Source organism: Neodiprion pinetum, chromosome 3, assembly GCF_021155775.2.
Source record: "Neodiprion pinetum isolate iyNeoPine1 chromosome 3, iyNeoPine1.2, whole genome shotgun sequence".
NCBI classification, from domain to species: domain Eukaryota; kingdom Metazoa; phylum Arthropoda; class Insecta; order Hymenoptera; family Diprionidae; genus Neodiprion; species Neodiprion pinetum.
In genome coordinates this window covers 29,290,269-29,314,130 of record NC_060234.1, presented here as the reverse complement: position 1 = coordinate 29,314,130, position 23,862 = coordinate 29,290,269, and the positions used below count along the sequence as shown (strand labels likewise).

Here is a 23,862-nt window from a genome sequence, read left to right as displayed (position 1 = left end):
TCAGTTCCTGTATTAAATAAACTGCGCCATGCATATAACGCGGTGCGTTAAACACGCGCATCGAGGGAAGTGAGCATTTAAATGTCAATATTAAAACATTTCGAGCATACGCGAATCCCCGAAATGAACCATAGTTCGAATAATTCAAATGCGGACAGTTATCATTTATTCGTATACCGAAACCATCGTAACCAAAGTGATACAATTAATAGTCGTTGATTTTTAGACTCTGTAAACATATTTTTTCACTTTCACATCTCCGTTTAATATCCACGGATTTCAGCGCATGAAATGGGCGTGAAAAACGCAGGTATAGGTGTATGCTCATATTTGTCCGGTGCTGCGGTATAACCGCCGCATTGCAGCAGCGTTAAGAGGCGAGGTGTGCCAAAACTTTTTCCCGGTGATGGATTGAACTCTCAGATGAATCTTGCATTATAATATATTCCTAGCGCTGGAACGAAATTTTCGCATTATGGATCTAAGTTTCGTTCCCATGTTCTGTACCTTGTAACGTGGCATTTTTAACGCACGTTACAAACGGCTCCTCTAACTCTAGGCGGAACCCAAAAGTAGGGTATTTGCGATCGTAATCGTCGATATTTCGGAAAAGAACACCAGGACGAGGGTCGGGTATCCGAAACTCTGAGAGGGGACACTTTACAGGCTACCGAATGAAATATTTCCACCAACGCAGAGCTCTGCCGCTAGGGAAACCGAGGCGGACAAGATTCCCGTCCATGGTGATTTTACAAGGAGACCGAACTCCATGTAAACAAATAGCTGCCCGAAATAAGATGGCACCGTTGTGTTCCGTATGCACCGAAGACAGTGGAGGTCATATGAGATTTCGGTGCAAAAGGAACACTAGCGACGCTTGTGGTGAAATTTTAATGGGCAGATTCTGTCAATTCGACCATTTGAGTTCCTCCTCCTTATATAGTCTTCATGTTTCCGTCGTTGGCCAGCGAGTCGTAGTCTCCTCTCGCTAAATCAGCGTTTTACCGCATCGCGAAGTCGTCACTGCGCCACGGACCAATTATGGAGCAGCGATCAGTCCAGTCGCCTATCAGCGTTCCGCGACAGCGGAAATCGACGTAGTGAATAAGAATCGAGTAATATTGCGTATCGTAAAGGCGGATGTTTCGAACTTCGACTCTAATCGTAGTTAATCATTTTAGTCCTGGCGAGTACAGTTTTGCGGTAACGCCTAGGGTCAATTTTGTTTATTGAAAATTTAGAGTAGAGCCGTTTCGTTTGTAAGTTGCGTGCAGCCAATTGCGTGTAAGATATTTGCGTGTTTGGCAAAAATAGAGGTTTCGGATGCGTTGCGTTTGATACGCCAAGTTAAGTAACTAATTTAAGATTTGCCTCGAGATTTAGAATCAGCTGATTCATAACGATTCCTTTCTTTTCTTTTTTTTTTTTTCTTTGATTAGCTGGCGATCAGCATGTTAACTATTGAGATTTTCTTTTGGCGACATTGCGAGTAGCGCATCGGCCGTATTAATAACATTGTTTATTTTTCCTGGCGATCAGCGTCGACATTAGTTATAAGCTTTAATTTCATTCTTCTTCTCGCTTGGCAAATAGCATCATATTTAATGTTAAGTTTGAATTAACGGCGGTTAGCGCCGTAATTAAGCTGAGAATGATCGCAGTTGGCGCAATCGAGCAGTATTGTTTTGCTTTGTTGCAGTTTGAGTTTTACTTTTGTGCGATCGCGGTTCGAGCATTCGAATAATATCTTTTGAGTTCATTTTGTTTGTTCTTGAGAGTGCGATCAGCGCATTTACAATTAAGATTTATTTCGCCTTTTGTTTTCGGAATCGCGAAGAGCGAATTGGGTATTTTTGTTTCTTTTTTTCTATCGCTTCTGTTACAGAGAATGTTCTTCATGTTTTATTTTTTTTAAATCTGCCGACACAACCTATGTACGCACCTGTCTACATATGTCGAAAAAAATTCACGAGGCGTAATCGATTACCCCGTGAAATCGGATCGATGGAAATAAGAACCACATTATCCCTTTTCAACCCTGCATCGGGTGCGAAAATTAACTCTTCTTCTTGCCCCACATGTGTGAATTAATGCTTTTTTTTCTCGTTCACCTGTTATCCAATAATAACTGATTACATTGTGTTTGTAAACCGCAATATCTATCCTTTTCAATCTCAAAGGTACTTCAGAATCACGAGAAAATTGCTGTTTAACATTAGACCTTGTTTCTTACCGTACCTACAACGATAGACTCGGAGCAAGCGTTGAGTTGGCTATAAGAATGGTGTAAATTTAAGTCGCAGAAGCTGCCGTGATTTCTTTGGAAGATTTATCCGACTCTTTTTTATTGACTGGTCCGCGTGTTGCAAACATTTCGGGCTTTAACTGTGATATAAGCCGCGCGTTATCGAATCACGCTCTACTGCATCTAGAAATGTTATTCGAACCTATTGAAACGTGTGACCAAACCGACTGAGGCACATTGCGTCAATGGGTCAGTACGAATCGAGTATTTGCCGATGACCTTCCACCCGATAATAATCGAGTGTAGAGGTATTAATTATACCGGCTTGTGATATTCTATGGGGAAAGCTGCAATTGGAATTTGATAATTAATTTGATCATCTTTTTGCGCTCACGTATTTCATTGTGGATAATATTCGGTTTAGGTTTTCTCATGCCCGATTATAATGAGATTCATCTTGAACCCTCAGAAATTTAAATCGATGAATATTTATGAGGGTATAGCGTGCCTTATGAGACTTTGAACAACGCGGCAAATCACGCCGATTTACGGAATGCGATAGGTTCCTCAAGTTTCAGCATGATTTCATGGGTTCAACCTCAAACAGTTAGCAACTCTGGTTCGCTTTTCCTTTTCCATTGTGGTAAATACCTATAATGTACAACGTTCACTAAAATGTTCCCGAGCATTATAAATAGTCCGAAGCTGAATCGTCCTCAAACATTATCGGTCACAGTTGAACGGAGTCAACGGGCAAATCGGTTTTGTTAATCAACGCTTTGTCAGTTATTTAACGTGGCTTTTCGTGGGAATTATTTTCAACGTATAACACGTTCTACAGAGTCGAATATATCTACTGCTGTAAAGGCATTAAGTATTGACGACGAGCCCTCCTCGTTCTGGCTGGGCGGGGAGAATTTGTGTAACTAAACAATTTACGGTATGAAAATTTATATATTCCGTAGTATACACGTCGTCAGTGCGTGATCGGGTTTCAAAGCATGTGCTAATGCCGTGCATTAAGAACACCGCGGTGCCTTCGTGAGGTTGCAAATACTTGCCAAATTGGAAGTTCTTGTCGCACCAAAAGACTTGCCTCTGCTATTTGCCGTTAACCCTTGTCACACGTTATATGTCGCAAGAAAAGATTTGTACGTGAATCATTTCTGCTCCTTGTTGTCAGAATTAAGGCAGAGTTTGGCGGTGAAATTTTTTATTGGTGCAGTGAATTTTATCATCAAACTTTGCATCGATTAACTACAATGACCGGAAATGGCCCACGATGAAGTTCGTAGGTACGTAGCTTTTACGTACAACCGTTAATTCTAGCTTAGCTGACGCGCGGATTAGTAAGTTACGTTTACTAGGTCAAACACTGAGAGTCCCTGCAACTTCGTACTGGAAAATTTATAAAGCTTCGACTAAAAACCCTCTTATTTTCTGGTTAGATGCCTTCCGGTAGAAATTTCGGACCGGCCGCGTAAGCAGATTGGTCATTGGAACTCGTCAGCGAGCTCCCAGATTTTTCACTCTTGGATTCGTCCCAGGAATCGGTCCGGCAAGGAGTCGTAGACAGCGCATGCTTTCGTTGGGTTTGTTCTTCTTCCATCCGCGAACAATGATGGAAACGGAATTGTCATTAAAGTTGTATTTTTTACGGATAACTCAACCCGGGAATCCTAAACTGATCGGGATAACTGGAAGGCAAACAACAGGCCGGGATTATTGGTTCTATTGAATTTCGTCAAGCACCGAATGTTAAACTCCGAACAAACTCTCGAGACGTTAAAGTGGGAGTACTGAATTATATTATAAACTTATCTGGAAAGAGAACATAACTTGATCTAACCTAGCATGAAATTGTACATACCTACATTATCCGTTCTATCAATTCTTCGAAATTCAGAGGAGTCAAGTATTTTTGTTCATGTCAGACTATGAGATTTAGACAAGGGTTTGCCAGGGTCTCGAGAAGTTAGTCAAGTCGTCCCGGGTCGATGATTCCGGATAACAATTTTCATCCGCTCTTCAATTTCAGCCATATGGCGACGTAGTTTGCCGTCTTCTTATCTCAATGGAATGGGACGTGGACAACTTTATTCCAGCTTCCGAGCCTTTGTTTGCTTACAAACCTTTGCCATTTGGTTTTGCGGCTTGTAACTCTCCGGGCAGTCAATCGTCCTGCACTCTGGTATCGGATTTCTTGGCATACAGTTGTTCGGAATTTTGCATTGGAAGGTATTTTCCTCAACCCGAAGTAACCAACAGGCAATGTTTTCGGAAGAGTTGTTTGAACTGGGTACAAATACTGTAACGTGCAGGATAAAAAGGAAACAAATTACCGTTATTAAAAGTTTGTAAACAGTTGAGTCGCCATTAAGAGTTATACGACACTGACAAGTGATAAGCATTTTATAGAATCGTGAAGGGTTGCGAAACGACGCCTCGGAACGTTCGTTCGATCGGTCGTTAAATGGAAACTCGATCGAGTCCGCAGATTGTTATCGTCCAACAGTCCTTACAGCATATTTTGAGATGTTGAATAAGCAGACGAATGCCGAATAAGGTTCTTCAATTCTTGCTTCGGCATTGATTCATTCTGCGCTAAGTACGGTTGCAATGCTACAGCACAATAGGTCGGTGAATATTTGGAAAAATCCACTGATATTTGTTCCCTAATAAGTGTGTAAAACTTTTGGATCCACAGCGTTTTTCCAGTATTGGATGAATTTTAGGCAAGGTAACTCGATAATTCCTACATTTCCAAACGCAATAAAGTGGCTGAAATCTAACGATGGAGGGTGCGGATGTGCGCGAGATCTCAAAACTCTAGAGGGCGTCTGAAAACGCGGTGCAACGCTCTTCGCGACCTTTGACATTACATCCCGCGCTGCTGCCTCTGCGGGTCGATTATATGCTTTCAACTCATCCGCGCCACCCCCGGGGTATCTTTCCTTGCCATTTCTTGCGACCTTTATTAAACCGCTTTCCAGCTGCACCGTTGCGACTGCACTGGAGGTAATTTTACACGAGGTGCTATACATACGTCGTCGTGGGTATCGTTAAAACGAATTCAATCCCGCGAGCTGCAGGATGATAGGGGAGCGAATAGGAAATTAAATCTGAAGAACCCATCAATCCGATAGCTGAATTATCTTTACATGCTACCATTCGCCAAGAGTCTTTACGTCCATTTTATACAATCGAGGACGACGGCTTGCCACTTGAAAAACAATCCGTTCTGGTACCACTCTCAAAGTTTGACGATGAAAAGTGAACATGGCTTGCTGGGCTGTGCTGCGGTCTGTTATGATGCAGCAAAGGAACCCTTTAGGTATCTATAAAGCTGATTTAATGACGCAAGATAAGCGGGGGTTGGGCTGATGGTCGCATATTCCGAAAGATGTCGCGTAACTCTTGGCTCCAAGAATCCTCACGATACTCGATGTCTTTCCTTATCGCCTGTGGTTCCCACCACCAAGATGACGCTAGTCAACCTTTGCGTGAAAAGTTACTCTGTACAATTTGCTCCTCGTATAATGAATCGTTGAAACGTGGTTTATAGGCGCTCGTCAGACCAGAGAGTCATACCTTCATAGAATTATTTGTTACTTGAAATTTTACTCACACGCACCATGTTGACGGTTTTTCTACAGCCAAATTTGCCATTTTCGATATACCTGTAGTATACCTCGGGTAAATTTTCAACAAGATACAATTCCGACTCTTCAAGGGTGTTTAAATGTTTGGCAAAGCGAAGGTTTCATGGAACATGTACTTTGTTCGTAAGTAATTTGCATTACCGTGAGGACAGAAAATGTATTCGATTATTTTTGCCAGAGAAAAAGTGTTGAAGAAATATTATTTCATCAATGTCTTCAATTTAAATTTTCCGTCAGCATAAGCGCGAGTCGCGTAACTGATTTCACGATTACCTACGACGATTGTCCTTGTCTAATAATTTGTCGGATCTCAGAGCTATTTTGTATGCTTTTACCGAATCAACGTCGAGCTCTAACGTCGGTACTGAAACAGCTGGGATTATGACCTGCACAATCGGAAGCTCGCGCGAAGTGAAAAATGCTCCGACCCAGTTCTTCCTTTTCCGTAAAATCTCCTGAATCGAAGAACGGCTAAAAATTAACTTTGCAGGAATTCCAAAGGCTTAAAACCCATGTGCCAAGTTCACGCAGGTTTCGTAATGTCTAATAATTCTGAGAGGCTACTGTACGATAGTAGTCAATTTCTTTTCACTGTTTATTTTTTGCATCACGAAGTTTGTTAGAACTCGACAAAAAATATTTGTAATCCTTGATATCGTCAGGAGCGGGATCGTTTTTCTATCGAAATACGTATACCGATGGCGTGTCTCCAACAGTTATTATAATCGCGTGCAAGGATCTGGTTCAAATAAGTTTCCCTGCCCTACTGATCGAGCTTTTCCTCCATCGCAAGAAGTCCGTGTTAAGGTCTTTCGAAGTCTCGTAAGTTTGCGTTTATCTCTTAATTAATGATCCACGCACGCCCAATAAATGACGTACAAGTATATCTTTGCGGTCAGCTTATACAGGTACAACACCGTTGCAGGTATAACGTCGTATTTCCCTTTCTCATGGTTAATGGAAAAATTTAGTTCTGAAATATAAATTTGTTGCAAGGGTAATTTTTTACCACCGTGAAACACGGTTATGGGTTTTTTAAACCACATCGCGAAATTGAATTTAATACATTTATAAACCTCAGCAGCGATTCCGTGGCAGCTATCATGCCATGCGTCTCGTTTTTCGCGCTAGCACCCAACAACAACTGCCAAGCCAATTTTTGCTTCTTGTCATGGATACTTTGTGACATCTATCATATAATGTGACGTATAATCTTTTCGGTACGGTTTCTAGGGTAAAGTTCTAGCTAGTTTTGAATGCAATCATAAAAGTTTCGCCACATTTTTTTTCCCTCTTGCCAGATATCCGGGCGAAGTGTTGAAAATAAGAAATGTTTTGCCAGACGAAGTCGTTAAATTTGTATATACGAAGCAGCCTATAATCCTGGGCGGACGCGTCACTTCTAGAAGTGTGGAGTAGTCGAAGTCAGAGTTAGCTTCAGCTTCAGGCATTCAGACCGCAAGTGGTATCTGTCGCGAACAGGTCAGTCCAAGCAAACCTCTCTATTTAACGATCCGAACTCTGGGACAGCTTACGAATTTACGTACGATCGCGCGGGCAAACTGCGTTTGTAGTATTTCTGCTCGCTTATAAGGTAATTGAAAGGGTTGATGGAATTAAGGTTAATATTTGAGCATTATGATTTGAAACAACGGATATTCACCGGTGAAGATTTCGCAGAATTTAACCACAATTGAAGCATTGAACAGATGTATACGCAAAATTCTATTATAATTTATTCTCTGAACACATTGACCACCCCACTTGACATTTGTAATACAATTGCTTTTCTGCCGTTCGCCCTTATACATACCACCGTGGTTTGTCGTGAATTGTCCACGTGGAAACCTCTGTACTATACAGTTTCGCATGCGAATTGAATCCTGTTGGGGTGGGAAAGTCAAGAGGAGCCGGAACTCAAGACCAGGCCACGAACGGGGGATGAGGCCTTGAACTTTACATCTGCATTTACTCGACGTTGTAGAGACGAGGTTTTTCCCCTTGGATTCTCAACCAGTGGTGTAGGTAAAAGGGTAGAAGACTTTAAGGTACCTCAACGCTCGTCAAGATTCATCGCATGAATAATAAATATCAATAGTATTAAATTGGAATAAAGAAATTCTCTTTTTCCTCTAATTACTTATACCTCCGTAATAAGGATTACGAACTAATTGTAAGTATGTAACTGAAATTTACTTGGAATTTACGTACATACGTTAACAAACTTCTAAGAACGTACTTGATTTGAAACTCTTTGTACTTCTAGACAGGAAATACTGCAGCTAATTAAATCGGATCCATGGGACCCTTATATAAAAAATGCATTAAAATGGGGGAAATTTTACTTTTGTCCCTCAGTCTTCAGCCAGGCTTTAACACGAAAATTCGTCCCTTGGCGAAGTTTGGCTCTAGAACCATCCTCAATGAGCACGTTTGCCGGGGCGGCTCTTCTTCTCTGATACTTTCATGAATACGCTACGAGCTACTCCGCGAAAACTTTGCTTCATTATTATTTCTCTGTCTTTATTTCCCCTTTCTATATCCCTGTCCGAAAACGGCTCGGTTGTTCGGCAGAATTCTTAGGAATAATCTATAACAAGGTATGGCATCTGGCGACTTACCACCAGAGTCCGAAAACTGTTCCACTTATCTTTTACGGGACACCACTGAAACCGGACGCGCACGGGTGTACAATGTGTACATGAATACGTGCCTTTTATACATAGGTAAACTTTTATATCAGTATCACGGGATTTCGATTCAAATGATATTTCATAGCCGAAGTTACAGGCTCAGCCGCCGTGTTACGCGCAAAACATACGTCGGTATAACCGCAACAGTCGATGCAGAATAGCTGACAGATGCTTACTGGCTCATCTCATCTCTTTGCAGGAGCTAAAGCTTTAATGTAATTTGGTTAATAAATGTAGCCTCGAAGCTGCGTTGCCATTCGGATTGACGAACGAGATCCTCATCTCTGTCGCATTAAACATTTATTTCCACCTGTCTTTGAAATAATTTCTTTCACTACAACAGAAACACCAGCCGAGTGATCCTGGACGCATTTTTGACCCCCTTATAAAAAGCTTTTTGCATTATTTATATCCAAGCGCCTACCCATGAATGCCAAATTGAGAAAGTAAAAGTATTTTTTGAATACCTACCTCCTCACAATTTTTCAAATTCTATGGCTGGTAAAATTCATACAGAATGAATTCCAGTCACGCTCTTTTTTTTTATTCATAACGCGTTGAAATTTCATCCCCGGTTTAAAAAGTGGCTTGAATAAGTAAAGTTAAACGGTATAATACTTGCGTATAGATAACAAGGTAGTTTTAGGATGAATTTGCAGTAAACCTAAAAGTCTTGCATATAAATTAGGCTTTTGCAGACTGAAGATGGGGGAACACGCTCGGCTTACGGCTTTTAACACATGCTGGGAAATAGGACAACTTTCCATCCTCGTTATTTGCATTTCTCCTGACAATTCGGCAGCACTAAGTGTTGGGCAATCCACGCTCGCAAGTTATGTACACACTCTCCGTTCGGCACGTACGCTCACGTCGTTCATCCTTCTTAATTATGAATTGTAGGGATGTTTTTTTTAAGGTCATAATAATAGTATAAACAAATTACTAGAATTTTCTGACAAACCGAAGCTGTTTTTACGGTACGACATGTAACTGTCCGAATGTGACATTCGTGAATTGACATGCGAAAGGAAAGTGTTTATGGACTTGACGATGTCACAGTGTACCGGTATCTACTTGTAACTCGGCTCTGCTGCAGGGTGATATTGACTCTGCTTTGACATCCAATTAGCCCACTTCCGTGTAAACTAAACGGAAAGCTGAAAGTCTGCCCGTATACAGGTATATGTACCTATATTCCCTGTACGTTTCGAAGGGCACAAAGCATCCGCTAATGTCTAATCAAGTATTAATTGTACCGCAAGCTCTTTATGTGCATAGACAATGCTTCGCCCCGAAATGTTAGAGGCTGAATAGAAAAGGAGCAATGCGGCGTGCGACGGTTATCCCATTACACCAGGTACATACACATGTATATACCCCTCTCCGTTATCGCCTCATTAAGCTAAATTGATTTATTAATCCCCTGAAAATTCCGCAGGTTGATCTGCTCGAGCACGTGGCTTCCACAGTTATTATATTACTTCGCCTTGTATACTCGATGCGAACGAATCCGTGATGCCTCATCCCCTTCGGGACTTCCATTGACATATTGAAAAACCATTGAACTGAGAAGAATCTGTCGATTGGAGTCATAGCTGAGATAGTACTAATGGAAAATCGATATCTTGTCGCAATTTTGCGTCGTTTTTATCCACCCAGAAGAGAAAATTATATGTTACAATACCCGTAAGGCAGGGAAAATTGCCACTATTTGTTACACTAGTTTCTTCTTCATCTTGATCTTGACTTGCATTTTTTTTTTTTCTTCCGACCGCAAAGATGCGAGGAAAGAATATAACGTGACTGATTTACAAAGCGAAAGTGACTGCACACTTTGTTTCACGAAGCAAGCAGCCATTCCTTCGCTAACTCAATTCTTCACATTGTTCTCAATGTGACTCAATGCCAAAAGTATTGTTATTTCTCACGTTGAGACTCTGTAAGAACTGTTTATCCGTTCATTGTTTGGTAAGATTGCAAACGAGGTAAATATAGACTCGGAGGTGGAGGTCGAGCTTACGGGGCTATTTATCTTATTCAAGAATCAAACTCGATGTATAATTTTTGCAGTATGATATACCAACTTACTCCTGGCTCTCTGCATTCATTTCAAAGTACATTATACGTCAACTTTGCGACAATGACGAATTGAGACGACTCATGGCAAACGAAGTGAACTGTGTGCAGTAACCATACCTATACAATATACAGGTACGAATGAATGGTTTTTCTTTCAAGTAAGAATGATCAATCTTTGCCAACTCACACTTGACTCATTTACATATTATTAGTTTATTAAGGGGAATTATCCCCACGCAGATCGCTCTAGTGGCGCGAACCTCGTCCATCGGAGTTACATTTTGCAGGGGATGATAAAAATCTGCAAGTCTGTAGATAACGCTGAGGATTGTTTGGAGTTATGTTTGTCCGTGTAAACTCTCCAGACAGTAAAAATCCCATTCCTAGCAGCAATTCGATTTTTGCCGTTGCAAAATACCTGCAACACATACATTTTAACAAGGGTACGTATCTTATACGCTGCGTCGCGATACATCGTCGACTTGGAGATGTAGCCGGCAGCAGCTGTTACCTAGGGGACCCATTAGGTCGACGCTTTCATGAAGAACTATGCGAATGGGTTGCTTCAGAAGATTCTATAAAATTACTCTGTCAGAGTGTAAATTATAACTCATGCAGAGAAAATTTAATAATCGCCACTTTACCGGCAGGAAATTATCCGTCGTACATTTGAAGGGTTGTCGACATTCGCTTTGTGAAAATTTGTATTGTATGCGAATTGTAATTTTATATTTGAGATCCAAATTCACGGCAATACGATGTTTACATACACCTGTTTGGTTAACTTTCGGAGTACCCGATACAGCCGGTTTTATTTATAAGGTAAAATTCTTCATATTTTCGCCGACGTCCTTATTGTAAGCAGCTTGTAAATTTGCTACTTGGTATCGTAAGAAATTTGGGTTCCAAGGGAGCGTCTGTCATGCTTGCAAAGAAACATGATTCGCAGGAAACACATATTGGTTACGATCCTTCAGCCCCTACGAAAAAAGAATCTGCCTACCACGTGCCTTCAATTTTATTTTGCCACACTTTTTGTCGAGCGCAGTTTATACACCAAGTATTTTTCAGAAAAATTAACACCGTCCACCCGACGGCTCGTCAATTGCCCTTAATTCCAGGCTTTTTCTTCCGTGCAGCAGAAAACGCGAGTCCCCCTGACATGTTATGTAAAAATATGAACTTCGTGAGCGAATGCAAAAAGGGTATTTACCCAGCAGTCAAAAGGGCTCGTAACCCTTTTCAACAAAACATACACATAATTGCGGCAAGAAATTGAGCGAAAAAGATACGGGGAAAAAGGGGGTCGGTGCACGATCGAATCCGTTTCAATGGATGGGATGATGCCTCGTCCGCGACGCATTCGGAAAGAAAGGAAATTAAAGATGGCCTGAAGAACTTGGGACACGGAACGATCCTGTCCAGGACAAGGACAGAGAAATTCGGGCGTTGGGCGCGTCGCTCGCACCTGTACCCGTATCGACCGAAATAGAAGAGCCCCCTTACACCCCCAACATCTCGCTTGTATTCCGGTAATTCTCTGGAGGCACCGTGGAAACGTGCACACTTATTTGCCCTTGCATTTGCCTCCGCCATTAGGCGTGTTGGACTTGCATAAGCTCGAACACCAACAGCTGTAATGGGTCTGTTTCGTAATTTCCTAGCACATATGAGCCCCAGACAGGAAATCGTATTTGGGGGTTCTGCGTTCTTTTCGTTGGAGTACGTGCCATGCTTATTTTTTTGTACCGGGGCGCTGCGAAAGGTCGTGAATGTATTAAGAAAATGTTTTAAACTTCGTGGGTTAAAAAGTAAAAAGAAACGGAGTTATCGCAACGTTTTTACCTTTCTCGTGAGATATGCTAACGTATTTCAACTTCGTTTAGAATGAGCTGACTGTTTTTGTCGAGTGTTATTGCGACTCGGTCGGCCGGGGAGATGATGAGGTTCGTTTTGGATACTTGTATTACTTGCGACTTTACTTCGCTTCGAGTAAATGTGACGCATCATTTTTTTACTCGCATCCAGAATTCCACTGACCATGGATTCTGCATTATACGTATATCTACTACTTGCTTACTTTGGTCCCAGCGAGACTCGCCGCCTCAACCTGGGACGTGTTTTGGAACGGGCAACTGATGTGCTGTTCTCCATGGTCCATTTAACCGTGCTGTATTAGCCTGGGTCTTTGGTCCCTCGGTCTGAAACGTATACATTGGTACGTCATTGTTCACCAGCTACGTTACGTGAATTTGTGGGTTTTAGACACTGTGAAATAGTTTTGCGAAGCTCTGTTGTATAATGTGGGCACCGCGGTGCGAGTACATGGTAGATACGCATCGGTCCGGTGTTGGATTTGATGCCATTAATTTTGCGCTCCGCCTGTGAACTTTGGAAAACTTTCCTCACGTAATACTTGATTCGCTGCATCATGAAGTCAGGCAGCCCGCGTCTGCAGGCGTTGGAGTATCCAATTTTTTAGGTGTTTTTAGCGTGGTGTCGCGTGATCGATTTAAAAGTTTTTTCCAAGAATCCATCGCATTCTTTTGTAAAATATCGATTCGATTTGACATTGTTTTTCGATATGATCGTTTTGACTTTGTAAAGTGCGCTCTGCCCAGATATCACCGATAACTTATCGCGTGAAGTAATAATCGAATAACTTGCAAAACATAACCTCAAATTCTGACTCGTGACGAGATAAATGAATGATAACTCTGTACGAAAGTTATTCAGTCCTAGCTAATCAGAATGCAGTTTCTGACAATAGCACGATCATTTTACAAGGAATTTCAAATCGATTCAATGATTTACGAAATAATGAGATGGGTTATTGTAAAAATTCATAAATCGGTCACGTGACACCACGATAAAAAATATAAATAATTATACCACGAGTATTGCACTGTTCAAATTAATCGAGTCATGGATTTTTAAATCTGTGACATTACATTTTAACATCAGAACCTTTGAATTTTTATTATTCCATGTTATTGAGAGATCGCAATCAGCGCTGAGATGGGATGGGTAAAAGTTTATCAAGATATGAAGGGATGTAACGTGGAAATAAAATATAATCATTTAGAATTCAACCGCATTGTAGAACGTGAAGAGAAAGAATAAAATATATAGTTTCTCCGTAAAAGGTATATACATATACAAATGGAAATGAATTTATTTCCTTCGGCATTTCTACGTGGCTTGAGTTAAAATTCAATCTAGTCGAACAAAGCGCGAATTGAAATTTTAGGCTGTCCGTTCGTCGCGCTCATATCTACGCGGCAAGGCTTCAAAGAAAAGTACTCACTGGTCCAAATGTCAGTTTTACGGAAGTACAATTTTTCTACCGGTTTTTTCTTTCGTTTACGATTTGAACGTTGAGCTGGCGACGAAAATTTAGTAGCGCACGGGTTAATGTAGGTTTTTCTTACGCGATACATGTATAATATATACCTATATGTGTATAGGATTTTCCGAATAGCTTACAATAAAATTTCAACTTCCATAAAGCGAACCTCGAATGCGTTGTTGTGAATTGTTTTAATTAACCATTAGCGAGAGCTAAGCTCATTTTGCATCAGCAAATCCCACATTCGATATTCGTTATTGTACAGGCAGAATAATGCTCACCGTTCAGGATACGTGCAGTAAAATCTCGCGTGAATTTATTTAGGAATACGTGATGACGCCCACGTCGTATTCCATTCGTGGAATAAAGGGGATGAACCCAGATAGATTCTAAAATTTTCCTACAATTTCAGGAGTGGGATACAGTACCAGGCAACAGAACACTATCCATGTATGGTATAAACTAGGTGATTGATTCGAAAATTTGAATTACACTCTCCGAGTATAAAAAGATATATCAGCACTTTTCTGTAATTATTTCTTTTAAATGTATTTTTTGATATTTTTTTTTTTGCAGCATTCGTATATCCTGAATAAAATTTGAATAACGTTGTTATAATTAATGCGTAACTAAATTTTTGATACATAATTTGGTTTTGAATAATGGACGCACATTTTACGAATAAGAAAAATCATCGAAACTACAAACAAGGTTACATGTATTAGCATTAAAAATAGTAAAAGAATTTGATTCCGATAAATTTTCATTCGCTGTACTTACAGCTGATGATCGTTTCAGATTTGCAATAAATCACATCCAGAGCTCACTCATTTTTCAACGTGTGTAAACCCATCCATGTACGTATATATCAAATAACGCGCGATACGGAATTGCAAATTATTAGCTCTGCCAGTGGTTGATCTTAGCATAGCAGCATCAAACGGCCGATGGCATTATTACGCTAATTCGGCGTGGGTAATGGGTTAGAAATTTCCTTATTATTTGCTCCGGGATCGTTAAAACTTTTTGGCTTACGTCACTCCTTTCGCATTTGTACATACCTATACGTTATACCGCACTGAAATCCCCCGGCCTGAGTTGAGCTGTACTTTGTAGTGGTTCTGCAGACTTTGAGGATTTACCATGCACCAATGCACAAGCATCATGGTCACCGCGTCACAGCTGCGATGCTCTTTGACATTTATTATACCGGTTTTGAAAGCTCTGCTACGGTCGATGGTGAAACGTGGCTATTTCTTTTTTCTCTCCTTTCTGCATTTTCATTATCTAATACTTTATACCCATGTACCTGACAAACTTTCACGGCGGGTAAAGAGTAACGAATACGCAATCATCCGACCGTGAATTCACATATTCGTATAACTAACGGAAAAAGTTCAGGATTCGTTTTTCTCTGCGTCCGTATGATACTCAAAGAATTTTCATCAGGCCGCTGCACTGACGCTGTACGGTGTTTTGGAATTTGTCAAATACTTTGGCATTAGATTTATGTTTAAATTTAAATCGCACTTGACGCGAGGATGATAAAAAAAAGTAATAGTCGTTATTTTCCTGGATGATTAACTTGTACAAGCGATACCTCAATGAGAGGAAATGAAATTAATTTTCACATTAAAAATTTTACTCGCCCACCGAAATTCTGAGTTATCAAGCTAAATACTCATACATCAATGTATAGGTATAATAACAACAAATTAACTTGCAAAGCTTGAATAAACGTCTGATGTAAAGTATCGCGGAAATTCCACCGCGCGGTAAAGTTCTTCTCATCTCACGCTGTGCGCTGAGAAAGTTTATTGTAATTTGCAAATGTAGATTCGGAAGAGTAACGATGTTGCTGCATGCAGGCTCTGTATAGGGACGCGTCGAGCCAAGATGAAAACCTTTGGGAAATCAATATTATAGACATGGGTACTCTCGAGTAGAAATACTCGATGGGGGGAAGAAAAATAATGATAAAAACAAGACTGCCGAGGTAAGGAGATGTTTCAAATAACTTTCAGGTATACCGAATGTCATGGGACCATATTGTTTGCCGCCCTTAGGCATATTACATGCCTAAATATATTACACAGGCCTGCGATGGTTTTTCCCTTACAAAACTGTTAGGTGAGAATCTATGAAAACAATGTTCAAAAAATTCTGTCACGTAAATTTTCTGAGAAAATAGTACATTATTATGTAACAAGGGAATAAAGTCGGAGATTATTCCCGAGGGTGGGTTTACTCCCCCTCCAATCAGAAAAATATGCACATGTCTTATATGTTATCAAATAGAGAGAATGTGTCATTGAATATTACATAATCATGTAATATCAATATCTATTCTCATAGGCAAATCCTTGTTTAATCAAGTTTTAAGCAATTTGGTCAATTTCAATTTACTCATCGAAATGTTACGAGTATGTTGAGCACCTTCAAAATTTTGGATTATCAATAACTATAATTCTCTTATTCATGCGTGAGTTCGATCATTTTATCAGCTTGAAAGCTAGAATATTGTGGAAAGTTTATAACAATACATGTGTGCGTTCGTGCCAACTTATTGCTGTTGCATGTTGCCATGTTGTTCATTTTATAACTAAACATTCAGTTTTATATTCATTATATTTAATTTTTTCACAAAAATTGTTCAAATACCAGTAAATATGCATATCTTGAATAAAAATAAATTTTAATGTGCTGGAACAAACTAGCGATATATTTTAGTTCAACATACGTAAACATCAACAAAAAGATCATAATTTTTAGGGCAAATTAAAAGTTGTATTCGTAGGCTTGTGTTATTTATTTACACGTATAATGTACAGCTCATCGTCAGTTTTGAAAATGCCAACGATACAAATACTTCTTTTTTCTCGGCCTCGTCAATTGTTTATATCAAACAGGTTAACATCGCTGTAACGACGATTGAAAATTTCAAGCCAATTCTATTCATATCGAAATATCGAATTTCATTTATACCGAAAAACGATTTTACTCGCAGGAAATAGTTGATTGTATGTATAATATGTATAATGTGTAATATGTAAGTATGTAAGCAATATTCTGCAAGAAAGTACAACCGACTTATATAAAGTATAACACAGACGACGATTTTACACGAGATTGATGCTTACAAACTGTTGTATTGCATACGATGTGCAGACATGCGGTACACACATCTGCAGTGTACGCTTTAAAACCGAGGCTTTAAAAATGTGCGAAAACTTTGCTAATGTAAAATTTTGGCGAACGTTGTAGAGGACTTAAGCCGATTTATAACGCAATGTAGCGTCTGGCTCATTTGTGGTATATAAGGAACAATATACAACCGGCGGAGAGGGAGGGATGCTTAATTTATACAGAGAGGAGCTTTTTTTGTACGCTCCGGTTTTTTTATATGACCGTATATTTTGTTGTTTTAATTTCACGGCGTCAACGCGGCGCGCTAACGCGACATATCTTCAACAAGGAAAAAATTTTAAAGACAAAAGTGATCCGGGTTCGGCGTTTTCTTCGTATTCCTTGCGAAAAATTCCCTTGCCAACAACTAGAATTAAAATTTTTGTATTGTACGTATAATACGAGATGAAACGATTGTCGTCTGATGAAATTAAAGCTGAAAATTGTATACGAATAATGTACCTATAATTTATTTCCGATCATTTATTTCTGTTCTCGTTTTACTTTACAGTTAAAGGTTCGCCTTCTATACATAATGCGGTATCAGGTAGTATCTTCACGGTATAAAGTTTCCCGATAACTCGTTGAGTCCGATAGGGGATAACGATCTCTTTATTGGTGTAGCTATCCCAAGATTTATCTCAGTAACGAATTTAGCACATTCTGCACTAATCCATACCCTTTTCTCAGCAAAGCGAAACACTGTAATTGCCTATTTTTCGCAAGAGTTGTACAACATTTTGAGGGTTATGAGTCTTGAATTATCGTTCGTTTGTAAGAACCCCTCGGAAACCGGGAAGAAGGGAAAAAAATCCATACACCAAGTACATACTGTTGAGAATTTGTCAATGAGTTTGAGGATATAAGTTCCGGAGTAATAGAATTACGAATGCTGTTGGTCAATCAATTCAACACTTCGCGTTGTTGTGATGAATTTTCAGTGCTAATCGCTGCAAGTTGACCAATCTTACTTTGAATTGGTTTCAGTGTGATACATAATTTGTTTGAATTTCTCGATGACATTATACCAACTTATCGAGTCAAGGAAAGCAAGAACAAATATACCAGGTACGATAATTGGTTCATGGAAATTTGGAGCTAAATATATCCGGTCTATCCATTCGTGCCGTTTGAGTTCACAAATCGATTCGAGTTTTGACAGATGTTTAAAGAGCAAATGCTGTTTCGAAGCCTGAAACTACGCTTCTGACAATCGTATGAAGTATAATAATCGAGGAAAACCGTCAAGTGGTGATAATCTAGCCATTCTCGCATGTCCTTTTTAAATAATGTAAAGCTTGAAAATATTTTTATTCTGTTACAGATACTGAGTAACAGGCCAATGAGCATTGCTCATGATAGCAGTGATCTTGAAACGGACTGGCGTGACAGCGAATTTATTACGGAATGTCTTTGCTGGCACAACGTATATCGACAGAGGCACGCCGGACCACCACTTACCATGTCACCTCAGGTAAATTCTTCAAATTCATCTACGACAACGAATCCGTACATTTCATAGATGAGTTGAGATTCGTGACCGTGTAGATATTATGAATATTTGATTTCGTTGGATGACGGTCAGGGTTGGAATGATGTACGTTGAGCGATCAATTTTATTTTCTATACGACGTTTCGGCAGGCAGCGTTAATATAAATAATAACACATTGTTATATGACTTACAATTGTTCACTAACTGTCAACTTTAAGAACATTACACAGCTAGGTATTTGTTTTTGTACTGGCCTGATTCTTTACACTACATTTTATGCCAACTTTTATTGACAATTTAGATGATGTTTGAACAGAGGTGACTCAGGTTTCGTATGCCAGTTCTTTTGCTGTCTGTATTGTGTTTAGTTTCGTTTTAATTCAATTTTATATACGATGTTGGTTTGAATGTAAAGACTGTGACAAGTATTACATAGGCCAATCGTCACAGCATCTCAAAAAAAAAGAATAGCAAATCATAGGTATGATTTAAAACGCGTGATCCTGATAGATCCGCTCTGGCTCACAATCAGCATTCATTGGTTGAAGGGCACAGTTTCGACTTTGAAAATGTAAAAATAATTGACAAAGAAACCAACTGGCATAAGAGGCTTATCAAAAAAATGATACACATATCTAAAAACAATACAGTCAACAAAAGAACTGACATACAAAATCTAAGTCACCTCTATTCGGACATCATCTAAATTGTCAATAGAAATTGGCATAGAATGTTGTATAAACAGTTAGGCTAGTACACGAACAAATATGTAAGCAGGTACTTGACTTTCAGATGTTATTGTCAAATTGGCTATTGAGAGAACAGTTCGGTTAGCATAGTTAGTGTTGGTATTCACTTCCTTCTCCAACACCATGCAATAAACATCGCAAGCGTTAGGGATTGTCGATTTATGTAAGTGTTAAAAACAATTTAATCTTCCGTAGTACCTAGTTTAAATAATAAGATCAAATATTACACGTTGGCATTTGCGTACATTACGAAATTTAAAAACACTGTACAGTATTCAAACGCAACAGAGATTGTATATTGAGATTCATAATTACCTAGGTGTGTAATGTTCTTAAAGTTGACAGTTAGTGAACAATTGTAAGTCATATAACAATGTGTTATTATTTATATTAAAAAAAACTGATGATGGTAGGCGGCGCCTGCGGAAAAGTCGTACAGAAAATAAAATTGATTGCTCAACGTGCATCATTCCAACCCTGACCGCGATCCAATGAAATCAAATACTCATAGTACATTTCATATCATTCTTTTCTCAAATATAGGCTTGAGGATATCACACGCTTCTGGTTTCCGTCAAGAACCAAACTGTTGAATAGAATTTTCAGTTTACTTATTTTCGTTCTGTTTGACGGTTTTTTTTTTAACTTCGAAATACAACTTTTATCTACAGATAGACCAAAATCTGTCCCGTTAAAAGCATTTATTTCAATTAGGTATAAAAAAATGTCTGACCAATTTTATTTCGAGTTTCTCGTGTATTTAGAACACGACGTAAGATTCTCAAACTTCGGACGAGCATTTAAAAAAAATATGGACTCATCCATCGGTGCCAATCCATGAATTAATAATTAAACAAAATTCATTTACGATGCTTTGAAAATCTTTGCAACTCCAGAACTTCGAAATTCATCCAAGTTTCTAATAAAAATGATAGACTTGCAGATTCTTGTCTTTATTTTTAAGTTGAAACCATTCAAGTTCAGATTTTTGTATAAAATTTCTTCTGAAATTATTTGACAACTTTCGGCAAATTGCGTAAACTGTTTTAGTTTCGATCAAAACATTGCAAAAGCGGGCAGATTTTTTTGTGCATAAAAATATTATTTACGGGGAATAATTTTGTATCTTTGAAACACAGTTTCGTATACGAAAGTAGCTAAGCCAGTTATTCTCTTTTCCTGCAGCTGTGCGAATATGCGCAAACTTGGGCGAACCATCTGGCGCATACGAACACATTCTACTATCGAAATGACCGGGACGTGGGTCAGAACCTCTACTGCAGACCGGGTGGTGCTGTCACCTGCGATGTTGCCGGTCAGGAAGTCGCTGCCTATTGGTATTCCGCCGTCAGACAGTACGACTTTCTCAAGGAGCCTGACGTACTTCATGCCAACGTGAACGCAGGTGCGATCAAGTGTCGCTAGTACTAAAATTCCTCTGAGCCTTGTCGTAAAATTTCCGAATTGCACCCTTTTTTCCCGAAAACTATATATTTCTTCGCGTTGTACGCTTTTATAGATTATTTTAGCCAATCCGTATCGCCAAATTCCAAACAGAATATATTCATCCTATATTACACATGAAAAAGTTGCAATTCCTTCAAATTCACATAGTCTCGATAATATGCGATTTATGAACATTAAACAATGATCCGGATTATAATGCGAATATGTATTTCATTTAGTTTGGAATCGCATAACAATATAATCTCCTTAGTCGCTTGGAAAAAAAAAACAACAGTTTGAAAATTAGTCAATCGGGTCGTGGGCTGCACGTTGCTTGGTACGGTACTGTGCTGCGAATCGAGTTTGAATTTGCCGCCTGTTTCCAACGCGTCAGTTGTAGTTCGGTGCGTCGACCGATAGGCGGCCTACACAAACTTCATGTTTCTCGAGAGTGCTAAGTTCGTTGGACGCGTAGCATATATACGGAAAGTTGAGACTCTACGAATGTACTTGCTTCGGCAGTACATATACTAAAATTGGAACGATACAGAGAAGATTAGCATGGCCCCTGCGCAAGGATGACACGCAAAATCGTGAAGCGTTCCACATTTTTTTGCGATATTGAACTCGGATTTTTTAACTCAATAATATATTTAACATATTTTTATTAGAAAGAAGGAATCATTTTTGCCTATCGTGCGACGACAGTGTCATGCTAAATTGTTACAATAAAAATTGTACTCGTAAGAAATAGGAATTTAATAGTCGAAATCACCGATCTCTGTACTAATAGAATTAAAAAGTAAACAGGACTAAAAAAAAAAACTTTGGATAACAACTTGTTACGCAGGTTGCACAGGTTGGAAAATTTATTCTATTACGTATGAATATATTAAGAGTAGCAATGCCGCGTGTTAAATACGACGACGCGATGTTGCATGACGGTATTTGCATCACGATGTGCTATATCACCCATATAGTCGAATTATTCCGACGACGTGGGTTAAAATTAGCATATCACAAAAGTCATAATTGCTTTCACACACGGAATTACACCAAAATCATTTTCCATGTGATTATCACTCGGTAAATGATCAATCCAGATACAGCGGCTCAATGGTCTAGGGGTATGATTCTCGCTTTGGGTGCGAGAGGTCCCGGGTTCAAATCCCGGTTGAGCCCAACTTTTTTTCCTACTCTTCCGGAAATAGGTCGTTTTTTATTTTTTCTGAATTATTATTTTTAACAAGTTTTCACCAGGGATATTCATTGTTTACGTTATAGATCATGCAATGAGCATTAAGATAGCCGTGAAGCGCGAGTTTGCCTTCCATTCGAACGAAGAACTGACGATGAAACTAGCGACCTTCGTGATACATCGGATTCTCCCGGCAGTACCCACGGCGGTAAATTCCATAAGGATCCACCCGACAGTAAACCGTTTCAGGGCAGCCTCAACCCTTCTTCTCCCGTCGGTGTAGGTCAAGGTTTCCGGACGCGGAGCGATGTTGCAAATACATCGACAAAGAGCCTGCGGACGATAAATTCATTCGATTCTAACGGTGAAATGGAACCGACTACGTCTTAACGACACATTCGTAATTTGTGTTGTAATTTGTTTGCCATGACACTAAAGAAGTCTTCCTCATGCCGCAGTCAGTCTGTACCAACCGTGTTAACCCTTTGAGGGGCACATTTTTCTACTGAACAAATTAAGAAAATCATAGGTGGTTGGAGGTTTTCGGGGTCGCTGATTACGATTCTGAAGTCAGAAATGCGAAATTTTACTCGGTCGATGAATTGCCACGCATGTTTCATAGCTACATGTTATATCGAAAGGAGCAGGATAAAACGTTCGACCGATCCACCAGCGAAGGGCCTTGAACTCGTGTCACAGTCCCCGGCGTTGATTCCCTCGACCCTGACCCCCGACTCTCCGTCTTTGTCTAGTTACACCTGGTTTCCGGACTTCCCTCCAAGTCTCGCCTGATGTACGACGGTCTTCGCGGTTGGAGGCAGGGGTTGTTTTGCATTTCACAGCTCCCCAGTGTGTTGAATTTTTTTTCGCCTGACAGAGAAGATATGCAGTCTAGTCCGGTATCACAAATCTGTTCAAGAACCTGTATATTTTCTCTCTCTTTCTCTCGCCGCAAGTGCTTAGAATCGAATTATTCTTTTTTCGTTTGAATAAACCACCAACTGATGCGGAACTGCATCCCCAATTCCACTCGCATGATTATGCGTCTAAAAAAGTTGCCGAGCTATTACGTCAGTCACGAGTCGTACGAACGTTTTTTTGATAGTTGTTTTCAAGTTTCTGTTTTTTTTTTTTTTTTTACCAGTTATCGCGCTAGTCTCGAATGTTAGAACACAACCCGCAGCCTTTTCTGATCGTGAGAGCCGTCTGAAGCACGATATTATTATGCTACGGTCGAAGTATCATCTTAGAGATTTTTAATAACTGGCAAATTCACAATTTATTGTCCGGTTGTGTGTTTCGTTTTTTACACGTGTAATCTTCCAGTTGTATTTACGAATAAAGGAGACTTTTATTCGACGGTCTTCAAGCTAATGAATATAAACTGAATTCGGCCTTTGCCACGGGGCTTTTTTCCCCATTTTGTTTCTCGCTTGTTTATAATGAAATCCAATTCACTCGTCAATACGCATTAATTTTTACGATTTTACTTAGATACAACAATGTATTATACATGTATAAAAGGTTGCGGCAAGTTGGAACTTTTATGAAACTCAAATGATTTTGTTCCAAGTTAAAACGGGATAAAATTAGATTCGTAGTGACAAAATCGAACATCGTATGGTTTTTGAAAATTGATCATTGACCTCCGAATAAGCTTCCTCGGCTCGCAAAATCTCCTCACAACAGCTTCTCGATCGTTTTCACCGCGATTTCTAAATAAATGCTTTATACCGCAACAATACCGCCAAACAAATTAATC

General features: G+C 39.6%; 1 protein-coding gene and 2 non-coding genes across 5 annotated transcripts in view; all 3 read left to right on the top strand.

Annotated features, from left to right (window-relative positions):
- The window catches only part of LOC124214244 (uncharacterized), a 49,980-nt gene that overhangs the window by 19,191 nt on the left and 6,927 nt on the right, over positions 1 to 23,862 (top strand). Inside the window, exons 3-5 of one of the 3 annotated variants that reach the window (XM_069134456.1) lie at positions 18,539 to 18,688; positions 20,642 to 20,861; positions 22,187 to 22,457. In XM_069134456.1, the coding sequence (XP_068990557.1) occupies positions 18,539 to 18,688; positions 20,642 to 20,861; positions 22,187 to 22,383 (567 nt within the window). In that variant the 3' untranslated portion in view covers positions 22,384 to 22,457. Of the gene's footprint in view, positions 1 to 18,538; positions 18,689 to 19,543; positions 19,620 to 20,641; positions 20,862 to 22,186; positions 22,458 to 23,862 lie in introns of those variants that run through there. The other 2 variants (XM_046616457.2, XR_006882101.2) reach the window with 2 other exon arrangements.
- LOC124215769 (U6 spliceosomal RNA) lies at positions 21,409 to 21,515 on the top strand. Its single transcript, XR_006882446.1, has one exon. It is a non-coding gene; the product is annotated as a U6 spliceosomal RNA (small nuclear RNA).
- Positions 22,013 to 22,084, top strand: TRNAP-UGG (transfer RNA proline (anticodon UGG)). Its single transcript has one exon. It is a non-coding gene; the product is annotated as a tRNA-Pro (tRNA).